At 44.7% G+C, this 25,278-nt stretch overlaps 1 protein-coding gene across 3 annotated transcripts in view; it reads left to right on the top strand.

Moving 5' to 3' along the window:
- Positions 1–25,278, top strand: part of ITGB1 (integrin subunit beta 1) — a 234,339-nt gene that overhangs the window by 135,220 nt on the left and 73,841 nt on the right. For all 3 annotated transcript variants that reach the window (XM_033931504.1, XM_033931506.1, XM_033931505.1), the window contains 3 exons: positions 357–446; positions 21,318–21,458; positions 21,652–21,854. In XM_033931504.1, coding sequence (XP_033787395.1) covers positions 357–446; positions 21,318–21,458; positions 21,652–21,854 — 434 coding nt within the window. The remainder of the gene's footprint in view (positions 1–356; positions 447–21,317; positions 21,459–21,651; positions 21,855–25,278) is intronic.

Genomic DNA, 25,278 nt, shown 5'->3' with positions numbered 1-25,278 from the left:
TTTATTTTAGGTTGTTATTTTATAATAGACATAGCCCTTATTAAGTTGTAATAATGTGTATATAATAATTATTATTATTGTAGTGTATGTATTGGAAGTGCGTGGTGTTGTTGTCATATTGTACATATTGTTATTAAGAAAAAAACCCAATAGAAAAAACTACAATAGAAAAAGATTGAATGGGAATGCCGTGCCACTAATCCTAGCGACAGCCATATTCATGGAGAATATTCCAGACATACATAACCAAAGTATCTAAAAACCATATACTTCTGTTACATGTTGATGAGATGTTTGAATTAGTTTGTTTAGGGCTTCAGTGACATTTACCACTTCTAATTTGGGGCTACTTACAGGAGCTGAAAAATTTGATTCCAAAGTCAGCAGTAGGAACACTGTCTGCTAATTCCAGCAATGTGATTGAGCTGATTATTGAATCCTATAATGTAAGTACTTTGTAATTCTTTTCTATAGCTTTCATATAAGAAATGAAATGAGCACAATCTTCAGAACCTGCTTCCTCTTCAGATCTCCAGTAGAAGCCTTTCTCTGAGGACAAGCAGTATGTCCAGTCCTCCAGCTTAGAATACACGCAAAGCTTTTTAGCCACTCTGCCACATTAGTTTCATTTCATGTTTATTTATTTTGCATCTTCTGTTTGGAATAGTTTGCCTTCAGCTATTAGGACAGAACTGGATGTTATGGGTTTTCATAAGAAATTTTAGGACAGAACTGGATGTTTGGGTTTTCATAAGAAATTTTATTTGCTAAATTTCATTTATAAGATTTATGTTTTTAAAATTTAGGGCTCCTTTTACGAAGCCGCGTTAGCGGTATAACGCGCGTAATAGCACGTGCTAAACCGCTGGCTGCGCTAGCCGCTACTGCCTCCTCTTGAGCAGGCAGTAGTTTTTTGGCTAGCGCATGATTAAAAGTTGCGCGCACTGAAGTCGCTAACGCGGCTTCGTAAAAGGAGCCCTTATTGTAGTTCTCCATGTTGATGTGTTGGGCTCTGTATGTTGTAAATCACCTTAAAGCTTTGATGGTATTAGTGCGATAAATATTAGATTAGATTGTTTATATACTTCAGATCTCTCATACTTCATGCACATTTGCTTAGTATTCTACCTGAAGGTGATGTTTAACCCAGTGTTTTTCTAGTTGCCCATAATTGTTGGAGTGCCAAAGAAATTAAGATATTTAACAGTTTATCTAGCAGTTTGCTGGAAGAGAGGGCAGAAGTTGTAGCCATTTTAAAACCGAACTACACATGAATTTCTGGCAAGGGGTTGGGATCATGGGGAAAAGTTTGGCTATTATAGACCAAATGTCCTGCCAAAAGGAAAACAGATAGGTAGTCAAAAAGTATATGAATTAAGGACCCTCAATAACTTTCACAACTCCAGCAGTTGGGCAATTGTAGCAGACTAGCATTGTGAATGAGGGAGAAATAGTGTTTGCATAAGATGGGACTGAAAAGGATGGCTTGTTCACATGATCCCAAAAATGATCCCAGTCTACCTCATATCATGCAATAAATACCTCTTCTGTCAAAAGGCTCTGAACCCCCAGAAGGGTTGCAAATTAAGAGGGTCCTGCAGGGGAGACATCGTCATCAGACCTTGAAAGGCCTTAGAAGCGATCTCTACGGACTCTATATCTCACAGCCTAGTACCTCTCGACATGCACACAGAGGATTTCATTCTCTCTGCCCAATTTGAGGCTATCATAACTAAACATAGAAACATAGAAACATAGAAATCGACGGCAGATAAGGGCCAAGGCCCATCCAGTCTGCCCACCCTAATGACCCTCCCCTGCCTTTACTTTGCGAATAGAACCCACGTGTCGATCCCATTTGGTCTTAAAATCAGGCACGCTGTTGGCCTCAATCACCTGAAGTGGAAGACCATTCCAGCGATCCACCACCCTTTCGGTGAAAAAGAATTTCCTGGTGTCACCGTGCAGTTTCCCGCCTCTGATTTTCCACGGGTGTCCTCTTGTTGCCGTGGGACCCCTGAAAAAGAAGATATCTTCTTCTACCTCGATGCGGCCCGTGAGATACTTGAACGTCTCGATCATGTCTCCCCTCTCCCTGCGCTCCTCGAGCGAATATAGCTGTAATTTATCTAACCGTTCTTCGTACGGGAGATCCTTCAGTCCCGAGACCATCCGGGTGGCCATTCTCTGGACCGATTCCAGCCTCAGCACATCCTTACGGTAATGTGGCCTCCAGAATTGCACGCAGTATTCCAGGTGCGGTCTCACCATGGATCTATACAAAGGCATAATGACTTCGGGCTTACGGCTGACGAAACCCCTGCGTATGCAACCTATGATTTGTCTTGCCTTGGAAGAAGCTTGCTCCACTTGATTGGCAGCCTTCATGTCCTCACTGACGATCACCCCTAAGTCTCGTTCTGCAACTGTTCTTGTTAGGATCTCGCCATTAAGGGTATAAGTCCTGCATGGATTTTGGGTACCCAGGTGCATAACTTTGCATTTTTTGGCATTGAAGCTGAGCTGCCATGTCTTAGACCAGCTCTCTAGTAAGAGTAGATCATGCATCATATTGTCGGGCATTGAATTTTTATCTATTGTGCTTTTGCCCACTACATTGCTTAGTTTGGCGTCATCGGCAAATAATGTTATCTTACCTCGGAGCCCTTCTGCCAAGTCCCTTATAAAGATATTGAATAGTATTGGGCCCAAGACAGAGCCCTGGGGCACTCCACTGATCACCTCCGTCATTTCAGAGGGGGTTCCATTCACCATTACCCTTTGAACCCTACCTCCAAGCCAGTTCCCAACCCACTTCGTCAATGTGTCGCCCAATCCTATGGAACTCATCTTGCTTAGTAACCTGCGATGAGGCACGCTATCGAATGCTTTGCTAAAGTCCAGGTATACGATGTCCAGGGACTCTCCAACATCTAGCTTCCCCGTCACCCAGTTAAAGAAGCTGATCAGGTTGGATTGGCAGGATCTCCCCTTAGTAAATCCATGTTGACGGGGATCCCGTAGGTTCTCTTCATTCAGGATCGTATCTAATTGGTGTTTGATAAGAGTTTCCATTAGTTTGCTCACTATTGATGTGAGACTCACTGGTCTGTAGTTTGCCGCTTCTGTCTTGGGGCCTTTCTTGTGGAGTGGAATGACGTTAGCCTTCCTCCAGTCCAACGGGACGCTACCTGAACTAAGAGAGAGGTTGAAAAGCGCCGACAGCGGCTCCGCCAAGACATCGCTCAACTCCCTGAGTACTCTGGGGTGCAGGTTGTCCGGTCCCATTGCCTTGTAAACCTTGAGCTTGGACAGCTCAACGTGGACACTGTTGGGCGTAAATTTGAAATCGCTAAATGGGTCAACTGAGTCAGCCCTTGTCTGTAACTGAGGGCCATGCCCTGGAGCTTCTCGGGTGAAGACAGAGCAGAAGTATTCATTTAACAGTTGGGCTTTTTCTGAGTCCTTTTCCACATAGTCTCCGTCTGGTTTCCTTAGATGTACTATTCCCCCTGAGTTTTTACTTCTGTTGCTGATATACCTGAAGAATGATTTATCTCCCTTCTGGATGTTCTTTGCTAGAGATTCCTCCATGTTTAATTTAGCTTCCCTGACTGCTGTTTTGACGGCTTTTGACTTGGTCAGATATTCTGCCCTGGAGTCCTGTTCCCTTGATTGTTTGTAAGAGATGAATGCTTTTTTTTTTTTCTTTGATGAGGTCTGAGATCTCCGCAGTGAACCACTGTGGTTTATTGTTTCTACGGTGTTTACTTACTAGCTTAACATAACGGTTTGTCGCTTCCTGTATGGTGGCTTTCAGAGTCGACCACATTTCATCCACACTATCGGTTTCTGCTTGGTTTTGTAGCATCTGGTGAACAAAGTCACTCATCTCTTGGAAGTTTGTGTTCTTGAATTTGAGGACCTTGGTCAGTGTGACATGTTTAGTGAAGCCTTTTCCAAGATTGAACCATATCATGTTATGGTCGCTTGAGGCCAATGTGTCTCCCACCGAGACCTCTGTGACACTTTCACCATTGGTAAGCAACAGGTCCAGTATTGCCTGATCCCTCGTTGGGTCCAATACCAATTGCCTGAGACATGCTCCCTTCAACGAGTTTAATAGCTTCCTGCTGCTGCCAGAAGCAGCGGTAAGTGTGCCCCAATCTACATCAGGCATGTTGAAGTCACCTAACAATACCGTGTCCCCACGCAAGGTGATATTCTCTATATCTCCAATCAATTCCATATCCAGGTCATCCTGTTGTCTTGGGGGTCTGTAAATAACGCCGAGATATAGGCATTTGTCCTTCCCTCTGGCCAAATTAACCCAAAGGGATTCCCCCGTGTATTGGACATCTGTGATCCTTGTGACCTTAATGTCATCCTTTGTATATAATGCAACACCACCTCCCAATCTACCCTCCCTGTCCCGGCGGAGCAGGTTGTAGCCTGGTATGACCATGTCCCACCCATGTGAGTCTGTGAGCCAGGTCTCAGATATTGCCACCACATCCAGGTCAGCATTCCTTATTTCTGTTTCCAGATCCAGTATCTTGTTTCCCAAGCTGTGTGCGTTAACATACATAGCCTTCCATGTTGTGTTTTTATTATGTCTTAGTGGGGATATTCCTGTTTGAGTTACTTGGACACTTTTAGCATTGTTCGCATATTTGGTATTCTCTCTAGACTCAGAGCTATATCTTGTACCTGACCCGGATTCCCCAGACCCAGAGCTACAGTGTGTACCTATCTCAAAAACGGAAATGTGTGTATCCTGTGGGGGAGTTCCCGCATGGGCTACTTGAACTCCTTTCACAAAATTTGCAATGTGTATACCCCTGCTGTACCCAGGATTACAATGTGTACTGCCCTTAGTCCCGGAATTACAGTGTGTACACTTCCCAGACCCAGAATTGCAATGTGTAGTCCTCCTAGATCCTGAATTACAATGTGACCCTGAATTGTAATGTGAACCTTCCCTAGACTCGATAGTGTGTATACTACTTATCCCAGCCTCATAAAAGTAATGACAGTTTAGCACACCAGGTAGGTAATTTGTGCCCGTGCCCTCCCCCAACTTACCTAGTTTAAAGCCCTGTGAAGTAGGCGGGCTAGACGGTGTCCAAGGACATTCTTCCCTCTTCTGGTCAGGTGTAACCCATCTTGTCCCAGTAGTCCCTGCAATGCATCTCCGTGGTGCAGGAATCCGAAATTCATCTCCCTGCACCATCCCTGCAGCCAGTCGTTAGCCCTCTGGATGCGATCCTCCCTGGCACTGCCCTTGCCCCTTACCGGGAGGATCGAGGAGAAGACCACCTGCGCATCCATTCTCCTCAGCTTCTCACCCAGGGCCCTGAAGTCTTCAGGTAAGCTGTTCGCGGTGCTCCTGGCGGTGTCGTTGGTCCCGACGTGGATGAGGATCATGGGGAAGTGATCTCGGGGCCTGATGAGTCTGTCAAGGCAAGCGGTTACATCCCGGATCCTGGCCCCTGGCAAACAGCAGACCTCTCTTGATTGCAGGTCCGGCCTACAAATTGGTCCCTCTGTGCCCCTTAGCAGCGAATCCCCGATGACCACCACTCTACGCTTCTTAGGGGTGGGTCGAACTGTTGACTCTGGAACCATCTGCTGAACATCTTCCTGTACCTCGTTGTCAGGACCCTCCTGTAGCAGCTGGTATCTGTTCTTAAGGATGATTTGTGGTGTTGATGTAGAGCTGCCCTGTATGTGAGAGAGAGAGACAGAATTAGGTCCTCTGCGTTTCCCTGTGGAGGAAGTCACCAGCTGCCAGGAGTCAGCATCACCAGCTACTTCTTGCATTCCAGCAGTTGGTCTCAAATTTGTGGGTTTGGATGCTTTGGGTGTTCCCAGGGTGGTCCTGTCAGGTTCCTGGTCCTGATCCGCGATCTGAGATAGCTCCTGGATGACTCCATCGATGAAGGTTTCGTCGTCTCGGATGCTCCTTAGGCGCTGAACCTCCTCTCTCAGGCTCCTCAGCTCTAGCAGAAGGTCTTTGTCCGGCTGATCCATTACTTCCGTCTGTGTTGAGACTGTAGACGTCTTTGAGGGGATGGCTTCGGTCTGTACAGAGACCTCTGCCCTCCGTCCTGGTTCCTCCCCCATCTGTACTTGAACCATAGCCATCCCCTGGGTACTTCCTGTGACTACACTGCCTGTTTTGATTGAAGTCTTGCTGCTTCTAGTTCTACCTGCCATTTACAAAAAAGTTAATAATATTATTTATTTATTTATTTAATTTTATATTGTGTGTTGTTTTTTTTTGTTGTTTTTTTAATTTATTAGAATGGGGGATGTTAGGAGTTGGTCAGAGAGTGTTGAGATTGGGGGGATAGAGATAGTTAGTTTATAGTTAGTTAATTGTCAGTTAAGGTAGCCTGTTGGTTAGTGTGCCAGAGAGGTCAGCCTGATTAAAAGAGTCTGCCTATTAAAGTGGTTTGGGGATAGTGAGATTTATGAGGTCTGCCTGTTTAGTGGGGAAGTTTTAGTAGCTAGTTGGTTAGATAAGAGGCTGAAAGTAGAGAGTGTAAAGACTTGGTAGAAGTTAAAGAAGGACTGAAGTCAGTTAGATAATTAACAAGTTGGATAAATTGGGAGACCGGCTAGAGTCGCTAGCCCTTTCTTGGTGCCCTTCTTGAGGCCCTTCGCAAAGGCGCTCTCGCTAAGGCGAGCGCCTTTGCCGCTCGCCTTCGCCGCACGCCGAACGGCCGCGCGCCGTTGGCACGTCCCCTTTTATGGGGGGAGAGAGAGAGAAATCGGGTGTGACGTCGGCAGTGGGCGGAGCTACCACCCGCCTCTACTGTTCGCCTCTCCTGCCTTCTCCGCTCCCCTTAACTCCTCCTCCGGTTCTCCTCCGCTCCTGCTGCTAGTCCACCCGCCCTCACTGCTGTGTCAGCCTGCACCTAACCTGAAATAGGAAACAAGCACACTCTCCTGCGGATCCTCCGATCTGCTTCTCCACGTGCTTGCACTCCCTTCGGCTGGCCCAGTGCTGAGTAAACTCCGTTGGCACGTCCCCTTTTATGGGGGGAGAGAGAGAGAAATCGGGTGTGACGTCGGCAGTGGGCGGAGCTACCACCCGCCTCTTCTGTTCGCCTCTCCTGCCTTCTCCGCTCCCCTTAACTCCTCCTCCGGTTCTCCTCCGCTCCTGCTGCTAGTCCACCCGCCCTCACTGCTGTGTCAGCCTGCACCTAACCTGAAATAGGAAACAAGCACACTCTCCTGCGGATCCTCCGATCTGCTTCTCCACGTGCTTGCACTCCCTTCGGCTGGCCCAGTGCTGAGTAAACTCCGTTGGCACGTCCCCTTTTATGGGGGGAGAGAGAGAGAAATCGGGTGTGACGTCGGCAGTGGGCGGAGCTACCACCCGCCTCTTCTGTTCGCCTCTCCTGCCTTCACCGCTCCCCTTAACTCCTCCTCCGGTTCTCCTCCGCTCCTGCTGCTAGTCCACCCGCCCTCACTGCTGTGTCAGCCTGCACCTAACCTGAAATAGGAAACAAGCACACTCTCCTGCGGATCCTCCGATCTGCTTCTCCACGTGCTTGCACTCCCTTCGGCTGGCCCAGTGCTGAGTAAACTCCGTTGGCACGTCCCCTTTTATGGGGGGGGAGAGAGAGAAATCGGGTGTGACGTCGGCAGTGGGCGGAGCTACCACCCGCCTCTTCTGTTCGCCTCTCCTGCCTTCTCCGCTCCCCTTAACTCCTCCTCCGGTTCTCCTCCGCTCCTGCTGCTAGTCCACCCGCCCTCACTGCTGTGTCAGCCTGCACCTAACCTGAAATAGGAAACAAGCACACTCTCCTGCGGATCCTCCGATCTGCTTCTCCACGTGCTTGCACTCCCTTCGGCTGGCCCAGTGCTGAGTAAACTCCGTTGGCACGTCCCCTTTTATGGGGGGAGAGAGAGAGAAATCGGGTGTGACGTCGGCAGTGGGCGGAGCTACCACCCGCCTCTACTGTTCGCCTCTCCTGCCTTCTCCGCTCCCCTTAACTCCTCCTCCGGTTCTCCTCCGCTCCTGCTGCTAGTCCACCCGCCCTCACTGCTGTGTCAGCCTGCACCTAACCTGAAATAGGAAACAAGCACACTCTCCTGCGGATCCTCCGATCTGCTTCTCCACGTGCTTGCACTCCCTTCGGCTGGCCCAGAAAACCCATCATTCACCGATACTGTTGCTTCAAGTGGACACGCTTTACCACATGGTGTGCTCATCACCAGTTGGCTCCTGATACATGCTCACTAGAATACCTAGTCCACCTTTCCATCTTTGGACTTAAAATCATTTTTATCAGAGTTCACCTCAGTGCTCTTAGCGCTTTTATTGTTCTTTTCAACCACCTAGTTCTACAGGTTTATGAATTGACTCATGAACTCAAAACCCCAATCAAACCTACAGTTGTTTGGGTTCTCAATGTTGTCCTCACTATGTTGATGAAGCCTCCATTTGAACCTCTTGTGAATACACGTAAGTACCTTACATGGAATGTAATATTCTTAATCTGTATTACTTCTGCTCGATGAGTCAGTGAACTTCAAGCACTGGTCTGTGATCCACCTTCCACAGTTTTTTCACCATGTCAGAGTGGTTCCCCAAACTCATCCTAAGTTTCTTCTGATAGTCACAGACATTCATCTCAATCAATCCATTATTCTAATCGTTTTCTTTACAAAACCACATTCTCACCATGGTGAAACTCCACTCCACACATGGACTGCAAACGAGCCTTGTCTTACTATTTAGAGCGAACTGAGCCGCACAGGACTTCCCCTCAACTTTCATCTTCTTTGACCCTGACAGATTCAGGGCTCCTGTAACCACCAAACTATTTCCACATTGTTAGCATACATCTCATTCTGCTATGCTCAGGCTGGACTGCCGCTAGAGGGTTGTATTACAGCGCAATGGCTGCCTCAGTGACCTTTCTATGATCCATTCCATTCAGGATATTTGTAAAGCAGCTGCTTGGTCCACAATTCATATTTTACAACCCACTTCTGTCTGGAGTCTCATTCTGGATGGGATAGTCGGCTCAGCCAACCAGTTCTAATAAATTAATTTTCTTAGAGACCAACTCTTCCTCTATCCCTATTACGGAAGCTAGGGAGTCCCATCTGTGAGAATATCTGCCTTCTGTCCCTGGATAACACCTGTTACAAGTAAGTGTGCTTTTCTCCAGTTTATTTTAAATCTTAGTAGTTTCATCGCATGCCTCCTAGTCCTAGTATTTTTGGAAAGAGTGAACAAGCGATACACATCTGCCCTTTCTACTCCACTCAGTATTTTATAGACCTCTATCATATCTCCCCTGAGCCGTCTTTTCTCCAAGCCAAAGAACCCAAGCTGTTTTAGTCTTTCCTCATAGGGAAGTCGACCCATCCCTTTTATCATCTGTGTCGCTTTTCTCTGTACCTTTTCTAATTCTGCTATATCTTTTTTGAGATACAGCAAACAGAACTTCACACATTATTCAAGTGTGGCTGTACCAAAGAGCGATACAAGGGCATTGTAGCATTTTCTAATTTGTTTTCCATTCCTTTCCTGATGATTCCTAACATTCTATTTGCCTTTTTAGCCACCACTGCACATTGAGCTGAAAGTTTTAACATATCCTCAACAATGACACCTTAGATCCTTTTCCTGGGCAGTGACTCCTAACACAAAACCCAGCATCATATAGCTATAGTTCGGGTTCCTCTTTCCCACATGCATCACTTTGCACTTGCTTACATTAAACATCATCTGCCATTTTGATGCCCAGTCTTATAAAGTCCTCTTGCAATTTTTCACGGTCCTCTTGAGATTTAACAACTTTGAACAACTTTGTCATCAGCAAATTTAATTAGCTCACTAATTATGCCCATCTCTAGATCATTGATAAATATGTTTAAAAAAAGCAGCGATCCCAACACAAACACTGGGGAACCCCACTATTTAGTGAAACCTAACAAAACACATGCCAAAGATACAATATAATGTCCTATTATTGATTAAGAAGTTTTTGAAAGACAGAAAACAGAGAGTAGGTTTACATGGTCAATATTTTCAGTGGAGAAGAGTACATAGTGGGGTTCAACCCCCCCTACCCCCCAAAAAAAAAACCCTTGTAAAATTAATATTACTACTAACTTTGTTATTGAGGCATGCCAATGATTTTCTCCCTGTGAAAATGATGGAGTCACACTTGGTATGATTTGCCCCCTGGCTATTGAGGGCCGCAATCCAGTCAGGTTTTCAGGATTTCCCCAATGAATATGCATGAGATCTATTTGCATGCACTGCTTTCATTGTATGCTAATAGATCTCATGCATATTCATTTGGAAAATCCTGAAAACCCGACCGGATTGCGGCCCTCGAGAAGGGGCTTTGACACCTCTGCTCTAAAAGCATCAAAAAAGGAAGAGGAGCAGCAGCCATTATAAAATCAATCATCATCCCAAGACTGGACACTATCGCACTGAGTGGCATCGAGTGCCTGGCCGTACCAGAGACTTGACCTTCACCTTGATATACAGAGCTCTGAGCTCCAAGCTCCCCTATGAGAGCTTTAGATGACCTTATAACCATTATCTGCAAGCTACTTATCTCTCATAAACAGATTATCATCTTTGGTGACTTCAACTTCTCAAACTACCCAAACACCACTGAGGCTCCAGCTGACTTCATAACACTATCTGGCCTAAGCTTCTACCAGACCATCACCTCAACCACTCACTCTGCTGGCCATGCACTAGACTTAGTCTTCATACAAAAAAGACCAATATCATGACACCCAAAACCCACACTTTTGTTACCATACCAGTACTCTGGTCCAACCACTGCCTAATCTCATTGTCTCGCTGACGCCACAACAGATCCTGCTATCAAGAACATAACCCCACCAAGGAAAGTACTTAATCCTAACTCAGTCGACCTAAAAAAACCCTCTCATCTGGCATCGCTGAAATAACAGAAATGAACGAACCTAACCTCACATCCATCGAAGAAGCTGCATCAAACTGGCACACGTGCGTCAAGATCCTCTATGAGAATCTAGCTGAAGCCAAAGAAAGAAAAATGAACACTCACAAACTCTTCTCTCCCTGGTTTACCAACAACCTCAGAATAAACAAAAAAGAAAGCTAAGAAAAGCAGAAAGAAAATGGTGCAAATCCAAAGACAAAAATGATAAAACACCGGAAAAAAAATAAAAGATTACAAATTAGCTATCCATGAAGCTAAAAAGGCCTATTATACCAAACTTCTACAGCAAACTTCAAACAGATCTAGGAACCTCTTTACACACACACACAAAAAAAATTGCTGGCAGCCTCACAAGGAAATTGCCAAGACCTACAAACCAGCCTGGACAATGAAACTTTCGGTCTCCTTCCAAGAAAAAATCGACTGTATACGCTTGAATCTTGATATCTCAACCCAAAACCCACCAAACATCAGAAACGACCCCTCCCCAGATAAAATACTGAAATCTGAAATGCTAAATCACTTTGAACCAGTCTCTCAAGATGACTTAGCTAAAACAATCAGCATGCTACGACCTTCCGGCTACATCCTTGATCCGTGTCCGCTCAACCTCCTGATGTCCACAAAAGACGCCTTCACTAACTCAATCCTTCCTCTAATAAACTCCTCCCTTCAAACAGGAATAGTACCACAAAGCTGGAAATCAGCCATCAGACCTATCTTTAAAAAAACCCACCTTAGACCCAAATGACCCTAGTAACTACAGACCAGTCTCCAACCTTCCATTCATCTCCAAGGTCCTAGAAAACTCCCCCCATGCCCGGTCAGCGTCCCTGAGGCTGGCTTCTTCGGTGGAGCGGAACCTGAGGAAGGAAGAGGGGACTTACCCGGAGCCGAAGACTTCTGGGAACTCGAGGCCTTCGGTGTCGAGTCTCGAGGCGGGGCTGAGGAACCCGAGGCCGAGGTCAAGGCCGGGGCTGAGGTCGAGGGTTGGTCGGCGGCAAAGAGGTCTGCCATGTGGGCTCATCGTCAACCGAGCGCCCGATGTTGAAAAGTCGCACACCGGGGGCAAGACTCGGTCGGATGGTCGGCCCCCAGGCAGAGGATGCACCAGCGATGCGGGTCTGTGATGGATAGTAGACGCTCGCACCTGGTGCACTTTTTGAAGCCTGTTACAGGCCGGGACATAGAAATACAGCCGGCCGCGGCCCACGAGGCCACGCGGCTGCGACAACCCGGGAGCCCCCGGGTTGAGCAAAAAGAACCGCAGCTGCGCGATTCGAAGCAGGAAAATAAAATAAGAGAAAGAAACACGCGCACAGCGACTTCCAGGTAAAGAAAATAAGAAATCGCGGTGCTAGAAGGCACTTGGGGCAGAGCCTAAAAAATACAGGACTTCTTGGCTCCGCGGAAAAAAACGAACTGGAGACCACGAGGAGGGGATGCGCCCTCTAGTGGAGCAGGAGGCACACATGCGTGGTGCAGCACAGCAAACTTGAATCTTCAATCAAGTTTGCTTGAAAAGCTGTCCGTGTCGGGGCTCCATAGATGACGTCACCCACATGTGAGAATATATGCCTGCTGTCCCTGGATAACACCTGTTACGGTAAGTAACTGTGCTCTATCGCAACTCCAGACCTACACCCTCTCCTCCTACCAAACTGGCTATAGGACATTTCATAGCACAGAAACATTCCTGGCTGACATCAATGACTGCTAAAAATTCTAGACAAAGGAAACGATGTACTATTTATTATTTATTTATTAAAAAAAATTTATATACGGCATAAAAACTATGCGGTTTACAAAATTACATGCATACATATTAAAAATACTAAAACATATTTCGACAGAATAAACACAATAAAACATTAACAGTATCATTATTAAAATCTTTTTTTTTTTTTAATTCATCCAACAAGATGGAAAGACAAAATTCCATAAAAACATTTACAGGACAGTAAAGCTTCAGCAGCAAATAGCATTAGCACAGATATCAGAATCCATGAAATTTCAGTCCACTGGTTCTTATCATTCCTAAACACAAAGAACCCAAAGCGTTCTGCTAAGATCTGTTCTATCAAAACCAAAAATGATAAAATATGGAGTACTGCAGGGTGCCCTCCTATCCCCTTTACTCTTCAACCTCTATATCAGACCAGTAATAGATATTGCCATAAAATACCAGATAAAGATCCACGCTTTTGCGGATGACATACAACTATACCTGCTGCTAGGTTCAAATTGAGGCACCCAAATATCCAAACTAAACAACTGCCTAACAAAATAAAGAGCTAGATGACTCAAAATAAGCTCCAATTAAATGCCTCAAAAAATGAGCTCTTCTGGATATGGAAAGATAACTAACTCCATGCTCACCCATCCTTCGAACTCCTGGCAATCCACCACCATAATTGCCAAAGATAAGGTATTGAGCAAGGGACATCGACGCCTCTTTGAAAGCTCATGGTTTGAAAAATAATAAAACATGCAATGACACCAGTGCAAGGTTTTAAAAATTATAATTAAGATTTATTGAGTTATTGTTTCTATTTTTCCATTATGAGATCAAAAGAATCAAGCATAATTGCTTAACAGTTGTGCTAATGGGAGATCGTTATAGTTGCCAAATGCTGGCCTTCTAATAACGAACTCATCTTAATATCTCAGGTCATTCTATTATATACTTTTGGCTCAGTGACATCATCAGGTTTGACAACCAATAACAATTCACAAAAGAGGTGGTCTTAAAAGTTAGACAAAGAAAATTCCTCCATGTTTAAAAGTTAGACAAAGTTTTAGAAAAGTACATTTGTTTGCTTATAGTCGTTTCTGAATATAAATCATAATTTTCACAAAAGTATATTAAGAGAAATTATTTGTTAAAAAGATGCTGAAAAGTTCTCAGCCTGCTTGTCAGCTAAGTTTCATCCGCACACAGTGCTGAAAAAGTTGAAGGAGGGGGTTGTTCCTCTGAGCTGACAGTCTCACACAGATTCCTTCCTATGTTAGAGCAGGAGTCTCTGACTTAATTACTTCCAGATGTTGCTTTAGGATTTCTTTAGGTTGCAAAGATATATCTTATGTTTTTCAAAACCCATTCTTGTGTTCAAATACACAGTCATACACACACTCCAGTCATATTTGCTTGATTCATACTTGCTTGGCCAAGCTTCCATACATTCATTCAAAACTATATTTAATTCCTGTTATATCTTAGTTTGGGACACGTTACTAACTAGTCTAAGCAAGCACATGTGGTATTAATTAACACCATGCTGCTGAGAACAAAGACCTGGAAACCAAAATGGATTCCAAAAGACAGAAAATATAGCAAAGACAGAGAACCCAAAATGGATTCCTATGGTTTGCCTTTATGATCTGGCCTAACAGCAAAGTACATAAAAATAATATTATTATACTTTCCCTTATATTAATCTGCAGTGTGTTTTTCTGGCCTTGGCTACATTTATATTCAGATTTTTATTCACCCGTCTTTTGTACGCTTCTGTTGGGCGTGGCCTTAACTGACACACATGCTTGTATCTAACTAGAATTACCCAGAATCATACGAAAAGCCAGGCACTTTTGTAGAAAAACTCCACAAAAATACTGCACTATCATGTTCTGATATCCATTCCATTACCGTCCCATAAACATCACTCCCTACTGGCCACGAGCCACTACTCCTCAGTATGCAGCCTAGGAGTGACCCTTGACTCCAATCTATCACTTTCTGATCATATCTCCCAAGTGGCATCAACCTCATTCTACTACCTCTGGCAACTCCGAAAAATCAGAAGATATGTATCAGAACTAGACTTCTTGCAGTTACTCTATGCATTTGTCCTCTCCCGTGTGGACTATTGCATACACTACTAGAACGGCTCACTTCAAAAAAATCTCCATGATGAGTGCAAAACACCACCATCCACCTCCTAAAAAACCTTCACATACATGACCCGATCACCCCAGCACTGCGCACAGCTCACTGGCTACCTATCAACAAATGATGTGTATTTAAGGACCTGGTAATGGCCTACAAAGTCTTCCACAACATGGTACCAACCTACATGGCCTCCAAACTAACACCTTACATTCCAAACCAACAACTTCGCTCACAAGAAGAAAAAAGACTATGTACAATTTCAGGATGCTCCCTCTGCCTTGAGAATACCTGGAAAATATCCTTCTCGCACCACCTACCATGCCTCTGGAACCAACTACCACTTCACATCAGATCACTGGAAGGACTACTGAACTTCAGGAAGGCAATAAAAACTCACTTTTCCTCTAACCTTCTATGAAATAGCTCCAGTCTAAGCAACAAGATCAACCATCACTGATACTACTGTGCCCTGCATTCCATACCATGTCATACCTAACACACTAGCTACAACAAAACCTCCCCAACCCCAAGAAAACAAACCAACAAGGGGGAGAGACAAGAGAACCCTGACCTCAACCTAAATTAGCCTGCGAATGATATATAATGTGAAGCAGGAGAACCCTCAGTAACACAGCCGCCCACTTGGGGAAGGCTGTCACCGGCTGACACTCAGAAAGAGTGTGAACTGTGAAACATCCCCGGGTTCTTCCTGTTTGTGAGAATAAATCAAGTGCACCCCCAAAAAGTGCTACGTGTGAAAAAAGATTATAGTAAATCAAAAAAACACACAAATTTTACAGTCAAGGAAACTCTTGTCTCTACTCCTTGTCAGGGGGGCCAAACAAGGAAGGAAAGTGTCCAAATCTGTCCGAATCTGAACCAAGCCAGTCAATGAATGGAAGTACTTAGCTTCTCTGAACGATAGAACAGCCAGCCGATATGAGACATCATCCGTCCAACGGGACTCCGTTTCGGGGGTGTACACCCCCTTCTTCAGGAACAACTGGACTGTAGTAAGACTGGTGATCGAGTAGGGAGGCTATAATGGTTTCGGTGCTGTGGTCTGGGCGGAAGCCTGATTGGTTATCGTTTAGGATATTGAATTTTTCTAGGTATGTGGTGAGTTCGGCATTTACCACTCCTGCTATTTTGGTGAACAGCGGAATGCTCGCGATAGGTCTGTAGTTAGACGGGGTGTTGAGTGGTTCTTTAGTGTTTTTTATGATAGGAGTTATCATAATATGGCCTTGTTCTGCCGGGAAATTTCCTGTGGATAGTGAAAGGTTTACCCATGCCAACATATTGGCTTTGAAGTGAGTTGGTGCGGTTTTCATGATGTTTGGGGGGCAGGTGTCCAGTCTGCAGGAGGAGTTGGTATATTTGTTGTAATATTTGCTGAAGATTTGCCAGTCGATGGTTTTGAAGTGGTTCCAGCTTAGGTTCGTTCTGGACCCAGAGTCAGGTTTAGATGTGTCGGAGTCTATGAGACTAGGAAAGTACCCGTGGGGTTTGGCTGAGGCTGTTATCGATGATCTTAGTTTTTGCATTTTGGAGATAAAGAAATCTGCTAGGGTGTTGGCAGATAGCTTGGGTTCTTCATGGTTGTCAATGAGTGTCTCAAGGTTGTAGAGGTCGTTGACCAGTTTAAAAAAGTTTCTACTGTTGGTAGAGACGTTTCCGATTTTGTGGGCATAGAAGTTTTTTCATTTTTCCTTGGTGAGGTTTTTGTATTTTTTGAGTTTTAGTCTCCAGGCAACTCTGTGCTCCTGAGTACCGGATGTAATCCATAGTTTTTCTGATTTTCTTAGGTCCCTTTTTATTAGTAGCAGCTCTGAGTCAAACCAGCCCTCTAGGTTTGTTGTTCTGATTCTGTGGGATTTTAAGGGGGCTATTTCATCCGGGATGTTTGTGCTGTCTTTGATCCAGGAGGTCATGAATAGATCTGTTTCTTCGTTTTGATTTGTGATAGTCTCATAATGGGACCAGAATTCTACAGGGTCGATCTTCCCTCTAGTAGTGTGAGTTTTATTGATTCTTGTTTTGTTGTTTTTGTAGGAGTATTGTTGGCAATCAATGGAGAAATTACAGAGTCTATGATCGGACCATAGGGAGTCTGTCCAGTTATCATGTTTCCAATAGAATTTGGAGTGGGTAGGCGTATTGGTGGAGAATATCACTAGGTCTAGCTGATAGCCTCTTTGGTGGGTTTTGACTGGAGGGGGTTTGAAGTATCCGAGTTGGGAGATAAGTGACCAAAAGTCAGATGTTTCTGGTTGGTCTGTTAGCTCTAGGTGCAGGTTGATATCCCCACATAATAGGTTGTAAGGGCTTGCTAATGAGTTAGTCAGTAGGAATTCAGCAAAGTCTTCTTTGGCTAGGTTCCATTTTTCTTGGAGGGATATAGAATAGAGTGATAGTTAGGGGGGAGGCTAGGGACTTTGAAGTTAGTGAGATAGATAATATTTCTAAGTTGGGGGAGGATTTGGAGCTCAGTATAGTGCAATTTAGGTGGTCTCTAAATATTATTGCTAATCCTCCCAGGTTCTGGCAAGGGATAGAATCTTGAAGCCTGGGGGGAGGCAGTCTTTGATAATATCATCATTGTCTGATAACAACCAGGTTTCTGTAAGTAGAACAAGGTCTGGGTTAGATTCCTTCAACCAATCTTTGATCAGTATGGATTTGTTCCTCATCGATCTTATGTTCAAGTAGTAGCCTTGTAGATTCTGGTAGTTGATGTGGTCAGTTGGAACATTATGGGAATAGGCTGAATTTTTTAGTGATCGTTGTTTATTAGTACGAGGCTTGATAGATCTGTGGGGGGGAGGGGGTGGGATTAGGGCTGGCCCTGTTGCTGGATGATCATAAGAGGTATGGGGTCTGAATGTATGGTGTTTGGGGTATACCGCGCGGTATATGGTGTAGTGAACTGGGATAGGGGCTGCGTTAAGAGAGTCGACTGTGCAGATTCTGCTACTGATTAGATAGAGTAAGAAAAGTGAGGTATATTGAAGAAAGTTAGGCCCGGCCATGGTGTAGGCGAAACGGGGTCTGTCTAGTTAAAAAACACGCGGCTGGCTATACAAAGATTAACAGGCTATAAGGTTTCTCAGGCGGCAGGATGACAGGCTAATTATTAGTTATGCAGTGCTTTGCAATGTTATAGGCTGCAAAAATGTTTCTAGGCTACAGATTGCTGCAGTAGATGTGCAAGGCTACAATGATTTTTCGAGGCTACAAGCTGCTAACATGTTACAGGGCTACAGATTGCTACAATGGTTTTGCAAGGCTACAGTAATAAAGCAAAGCTACAGATTGCTACAACGTTACAAGGCTACAGGCTACAGTAATAAAGCAAGCCGACAGATTGCTACAACATTACAAGCTACAGATTGCTAACAGTGATTTTGCAAGGCTACAAAGATATTTCGAGACTACACATTGCTATAATGAGAATGCTAGGCTATTGGTAGCTACAGTGTTGCGGGCTGCGGACTGTTGCAGTGGTTTTTAGGCTATAGACTGTTTGGTTGTTTAACAGCTTTTTTAATGTTAAGCAAGGCTACACAGAATTAGCTATCGGCTTATTGAGATACTTATCCGAGCTGGTCCATCGTGTCTAGTATCGTAGTAACAGGGTGACCGGTTTGTAACAGGTCTGGGCTGAACAGTCTGGTCTTGCCGTGGAGGTCAATTATTGTCACTATATAAGAGGGTCATTGAATTCAGTTTGGTGGCGGCTCCTGAATAAAGGCGCAGCCGCCTCGCATAGGTGCTTCGCAAAGGCGTGAGCTAAGCCGTTGGTGGGGCTCTCCCTCGAAGCTGTTGGTCTCCTGCAGGCTCGGGAGGGGGGGAGATCAGTGCTCCCATGCTCCTCTCCGCTTGGGGCTGGAGGAGAAAAAAGTCTCCCAACGCTGGTGGGGCTCTCCCTCGAAGCTGCTGGTCTCCTGCAGGCTCGGGAGGGGGGCGGAGCAGTGCTCCCACGCTCCTCTCCGCTATACCACACCTAACATATTTTATCATTCACGGGTATGTATTGTACTGCCATGCCATGCACCATCATATTCCTGTCAGGCTCCTGTATGTATTGTCTGCCATACCATGTACTGTCATGCATCCTAATACACTGCCATGCTCTGTTAATGCATTGCCCTACCACGCTTCATACTGTCAGGCACTATAATTTACTGTCAAGCTCTATTATACTGCAGTGTCAAACCAAACTCATAACATAAGAACAGCCTTACTGGGTCAGACCAATGGACCATCACCACCGTATGCTGTATTAGCTCTTGTCCTGTTATATCCTATTAAGTATTGCCATGCTTTTTGACTACAATCATGCTCCCCTATGTATTGTTCTAACATGTTATGTTTAAATGATTTTTATTATTCCAGCAGTAAGAAGCAAATACAAACAGTAGTACCATTCAGGAAATAACATTTTTAACAATATAATCAGTTTCCCCCCATCCCCTCCCCTCCCCAAGAGTCCATGGCCAGTCCAACAGCTGAGAGTGGGAATAAAATCTTAAAGATTCAAAAGTCTACTGCGAGCACGCGGTGTGAGGTCCTGCCAGAAGTGCTCCCACACCTGACAAAATTTGCGACCCGGGCCAAGAGTCAAGTCTCCTACCATGCGTCTCTCCAGTGTTGCTGTTCTATCATGTTATAACTTAAAATGTACTCGTGCTCTACATTTCTATACCCTATTCTGCTTTATTATGTAATCCCTATTATGCCGCCTTATGTATATACCCTGTTATGTTTTATTATGTATGTTAACTTGTAACCCATTCTGAGCTCTTCTGGGAGGATGGGATATAAATCCAAATAAATTAATTAATGAGTAAACAATGTGGCCATGAAGACACGAACCAACTACAGTGAATCAAAAACAGTAACTCTTTTCTAGCAATTACAGGTTGGTTGTTGCATATTGTAAATAGCATGATTTTTTTTTTTGTATTGTCATTGGACATTTGTGCTTAGTCTGTCATGAATTGCTTTTTAGTTTGGTCTTCATTTTGACTCATTTTCTGGTCAATTTAGTGCTCACGAAAGGACTCTTTAGAGTCTTCATTTTATTTAAAGTAATTTGAGGGCCCCTCAACTAAGCTAACACAGGTTTTCAGTGTGGTAGACACAGTAGTACAGGCCCAAGTTACTGCTTGCTGCACTAAAACAGGAGTCTTTGCGATAAAAACCCAGTGTTAGCTGCTTAATGTGGAAGTGGGCTGGGTCAGAGCATGACATGGGTGGCTAGCTGTGACAGCACAGGGGTCTTTACCATAAGCTATTCTAATTGTTGATAGCATAGCTGAATTTCCTGCTGCGCTACCGACAGTCCATTAGCATGTCTGCAACATGAAATGTAGAAATTAAGCAGCAAGATAGATGCATTTATTGGCATACAGTGTCATAAGGCTGTTGAAAAGAGCACCCCTGCCAGCCAAGTACTGGCTGCCATTATTGTTGGAGGGGGGCCTGAGCCTGACTAAGCCCCCACTGTGGGTATGCCACCCATTCAGCCTACATCAATAGACAAAAATAGGGGCAAAACATTTGAATATTTCACAAGTCGAGTGATGAAGAGAATGCAAAATACAAAAAAATCACTCTTGTGTTGCTTGTAAACTTATAGGTTAGTGATTCATAGCTTTTTACTAAGTTTTACGCTCAGAATCATGGAGGCAGGAACTGGGGAGCAAAAACCCCCGGTACCAAAACCTCACCGCCCAATCATCGCGTATATAAAGATGGACGAAAATTTAAAATATATGAACTTATAGCATGAGTTTGGAAGAATCACGCTTGCCCGTTATTAGACATTTGCTGTAAATCAATGTTGGTTCCCTGAATCAGGAACGAAACATGGCACGTCGGAACCTGCAAGCTATAAGATAAGTTTGCAGTTTTCTTTCCATTCTAGACGTACACAAGTTTAGCCCCAGTGGCATGCTATAAGTTTATATATTTGAAATTTTCGTCCATCTTTATATACGCGATGATTGGGCGGTGAGGTTATGGTACCGGGGGAGGGGGGATTTCTCCCCAGTTCCTGCCTCCATGATTCTGAGCATAAAACTTAGTAAAAAGCTATGAATCAGTAACATAGTAAGTTTACAAGCAACACAAGAATGATTTTTTTGTATTTTACCCATTCAGCCTAAGCAGATTTAGGCTGACTCTCTGAATAGTTAGATAATGTTGCCAGTTAACACAACTGGGCACAGCCAGTTGATCATCTGTCACTGTAAAAGAAAAATTAAAATAAAAAAATTGCTCTTGCAAACATCCCTATTCAGTGACATTAAACACTTTCAAATTTGGTCATGAAGACACAAAAAACCGGAACATGTCCCATATGTCACTTTATTGTGCTGTTCTGATCTATTGCGGGAATCCTTGATCTTTAAATGAAATGTAAGAAGAAATACATTTTGTTTTAGTCTCTGTCTTCAGAAGTCATCTTGGAAAACAGCAAACTACCAGAAGGAGTAACAATAAACTATAAATCATACTGCAAAAATGGGGTGAATGGCACAGGAGAGAATGGAAGAAAATGTTCCAATATTTCAATTGGAGATGAGGTGAGTTATAAATCCAGTTTTATTAGTTGGTTTTGTTGTATTGATATTATATTTTGAAAGATACATGATCAACTGTATAAAAACCTGTTTGTGTATTTAAACTGTATAGACCAGACTTAGACAGGCAGTCCTCATCACAATAGTTGGAAATGGAAGCCTAATGGTTGACCTGTTAATCTTCTGTTTTACACAGGTGCAGTTTGAGATTAGCGTGACAGCCCACAAGTGTCCAAAGAAAGGACAGAATGAAACCATTAAAATCAAGCCCTTGGGTTTCACTGAGGAAGTGGAGATTATCCTTCAGTTCATCTGTGAATGTGATTGTCAGGAGAAAGGAATCCCAGAGAGCCCAGAATGTCATAATGGCAGTGGAACATTTGAGTGTGGAGCTTGCAGGTGACTCTAGTTTCATCATATTCTGTGATAGGTCTTTAAATAGTAAACCTTATATACTTGTGATCTTAAACATTTAGGTTCATCAACTTTTGTATTGAAATGCTGTTTTAAAGAAAGAGATAATTGAAGGAATTGGTACAGGGGATATAGAGCTTTAAGGTTTCTAGCAAAACTGCAGTTCACATGAATATTGACTGGAAAGTCTTTGAAAGTTCTGAGATTTCAATGAAATGAATTGGTGGCCTGAGTTCTGTCCTCAGTGGGCATGTGTGCAAAAAAGAACCAGCAGTGGAATTTATAATACAGTACCCCTCCGAAATTCACAGGGGTTCCATTCCAGGAACCCCTGCAAAACTTGAAAAACCGCGAATATGGTTTTCGTGGGGGAAACCAGAGAGGGCAGGGGGGAGAGGCAGGAAGAGAGCAGCCGGAGTGCCGGCGAGTGAAGGAAATTACTCGCTGTATACTCCGACCGCCTCTTCCTGCACTAAAGTCGGGCCTTACCAATCAGGAGCTGGTGTCAAAGCAGCTCCTGATTGGTAAGGCCCGACTTTAGTGCAGGAAATGTGGTCAACACTGAAAGCTACCATACACGAAGCAACAAACCGATTTATAAAATCAGTAAGTAAACGACGAAGAAAAAACAAACCACAATGGTTCTCTACGGAGATCTCCAACCTCATAAAAGAGAAGAAAAGAGCATTCATCTCCTTCAAACATTCAGGGAAGCAGGACTCCAGGGAAGACTATCTGACCAAGTCAAGAGCCGTCAAAACGGCAGTCAGAGAGGCCAAATTGCAGATGGAGGAGAATCTAGCAAAGAACATCAAAAAGGACGATAAAGCATTCTTTAGGTATATTAGTGATAGAAACAGGAACACAGGAGGGATAGTACGCCTTATGAAACCAGACGGGAACTATGTAGAATCGGACTCCGAGAAGGCTAAACTGTTAAATGAATACTTTGCTCAGTCTTCACCCGTGAGGCGCCGGGATCCGGCCCTCAGCTACCAACAGGGGATAGCTCGATAGACCCGTTTTTCAACTTCGAGTTTACGCCCAGTAGTGTCTACAGTGAACTATCCAAACTCAAGGTTGACAAAGCTATGGTGCCAGACATCATACACCCCAGAGTACTCAGGGAGTTAAGAGACACCTTGGCGAAACCACTATCAACACTCTTCAATCTCTCCCTTAGCAAGGGAAGAGTCCCGCTAGACTGGAAAACGGCTAATGTCATTCCACTCCACAAAAAAGGATGCAGGACGGAAGCTACGAACTACAGACCAGTGAGTCTCACATCAATAGTGAGCAAACTAATGGAAACTCTAATCAAACACCAATTGGATACGGTCCTGAATGAGGGGAATCTGCGAGATCCCCGTCAACATGGGTTCACAAAGGGGAGGTCTTGTCAATCCAACCTGATCAGCTTCTTTGACTGGGTGACGAGGAAGCTGGATATTGGGGAGTCCCTGGACGTCGTGTACTTAGATTTCAGCAAAGCATTCGATAGCGTACCACACTGCAGGTTGTTGAGCAAGATGAACTCTATAGGTTTGGGTGATACCTTGACTACATGGGTGGGGGACTGGCTAGGAGGTAGACTTCAGAGGGTGGTGGTGAATGGCTCCCCCTCAGAAATGACAGAGGTGATCAGTGGAGTACCGCAAGGCTCGGTCTTGGGCCCAATCTTATTCAACATCTTCATAAGGGACTTGGCTGAGGGGCTTCAGGGTAAATTAACGTTATTCGCCGATGACGCCAAATTATGCAATATAGTAGACAAGAACACAACAGGACCTGACATCAAATCCAAGACCTCCTCCTACTGGAGAATTGGTCCAGGACCTGGCAACTAAATTTCAACGCCAAAAAATGCAAGGTTATGCACCTTGGAAACAAAAATCCATGTAAGACTTACAGTCTTAATGGTGAGATCCTGGAGAGAACTGTAGCGGAACGAGACTTGGGGGTAATCATAAGCGAGGACATGAAGACTGCTACTCAAGTGGAGAAAGCTTCATCTAAGGGGTTGCATACGCAGGAGTTTCGTTAGCCCGAAGTCATAATGCCATTGTATAGGTCCATGGTGAGACCCCATCTGGAATACTGTGTGCAATTCTGGAGACCAACTTACCGCAAAGATGTGCTGAGACTTGAGTCGGTCCAGCGAATGGCCACACAGATAGTCACAGGGCTCAGGGATCTCCCGTATGAGGAACGGCTGAATAAATTGCAGCTCTACTCCCTAGAGGAACGCAGGGAGAGGGGGGACATGATCAAAACATTCAAATACCTCATGCGCCGTATCGAGGTAGGGGAGGATATCTTCTTCTTCAAGGAACCCACATCAACACGAGGGCATCCGTGGAAAATCAGGGGAGGAACATTGCGTGGCGACACCAGGAAATACTTCTTCACCGAGAGGGTGGTAAATCGATGGAATGGTCTTCCGATACAGGTAATTGAGGCCAGCAGTGTGCCTAATTTTAAAGCTAAATGGGATCGAAAGGTGGGATCTCTTCACAAAGGGAGGTAGGGGAGGGTCATTGGTGTGGGCAGACTTGATGGGCCTTGGCCCTTATCTGCTGTCACTTTCTATGTTTCTATGATTTCCCTGCCCGACATAGAGCGCGCCTCTCAGTTCTAAGTTTTCCGCGGAGCCAAGAAGCCTCGTTTTGACACTCTGCTTGAGAGTTAGTTCTAACTCATGCCTTCCCTTCACCGCGGCTCATGTAATTCTTTTCTTTTATTTACAGGGTCGTTGTGTTGCGCGTGAAAAAAAAAATTTAATTTTTTTGTTTGTGTCACGGCAGGGCCTGGTCCGCGGCCTCAGCCTGCAGGCTTCGATTTTGCTGCGGCCGTGTTTCATTCGATGTCCCGACTGGTCACAGGATTAAGAAGTGTAGCCGGTGTCAGCGGGCGATCTTCATCACTGACCCACATAAGTGGTGTGTACAGTGTTTAGGACCTGACCATCGTCCGGAGTCATGTGACCGCTGTGCTACACTTCAAATTCGAGCTCTTAAACTTCGTCGAGTTAAGATTGAAAAAAATCTTCAGGAGAATGGATATTTCTTCAACTAAAGCCTCAACTCTGCTGAAGTCTTCTGTGGGGCCCAAAGCTTCCTCTTCGACCTCGCTAAAACCTTCCTCGATGGGGAAGTCTTCATCCTCGGGGAAGTCAGCTAAATCCTTTCCAGAGGGGCCGTTATCCTCAGTGTCTCCATCAGGTAAGCTATCCAAGCCAACCCCTCAGGAGTCACAGGACATCCCAACAGCGACACTGGTGGATCCGGTTGCTTTGAGACTTCCTAGGAAGTGTGTCTCAAAATTGAAGCAACACTCTTCCTCGAGATCGTCTTCCTCGGAGTCCATAGCCACACCAAATGTACCAGCTCCAGTGGTCTTGGTGCTGGCT

Source organism: Geotrypetes seraphini, chromosome 2 (genome assembly GCF_902459505.1).
Source record: "Geotrypetes seraphini chromosome 2, aGeoSer1.1, whole genome shotgun sequence".
NCBI classification, from domain to species: domain Eukaryota; kingdom Metazoa; phylum Chordata; class Amphibia; order Gymnophiona; family Dermophiidae; genus Geotrypetes; species Geotrypetes seraphini.
The sequence above is the reverse complement of the archived record's forward strand: the minus strand, read 5'-3'. Positions and strand labels throughout refer to the sequence as shown.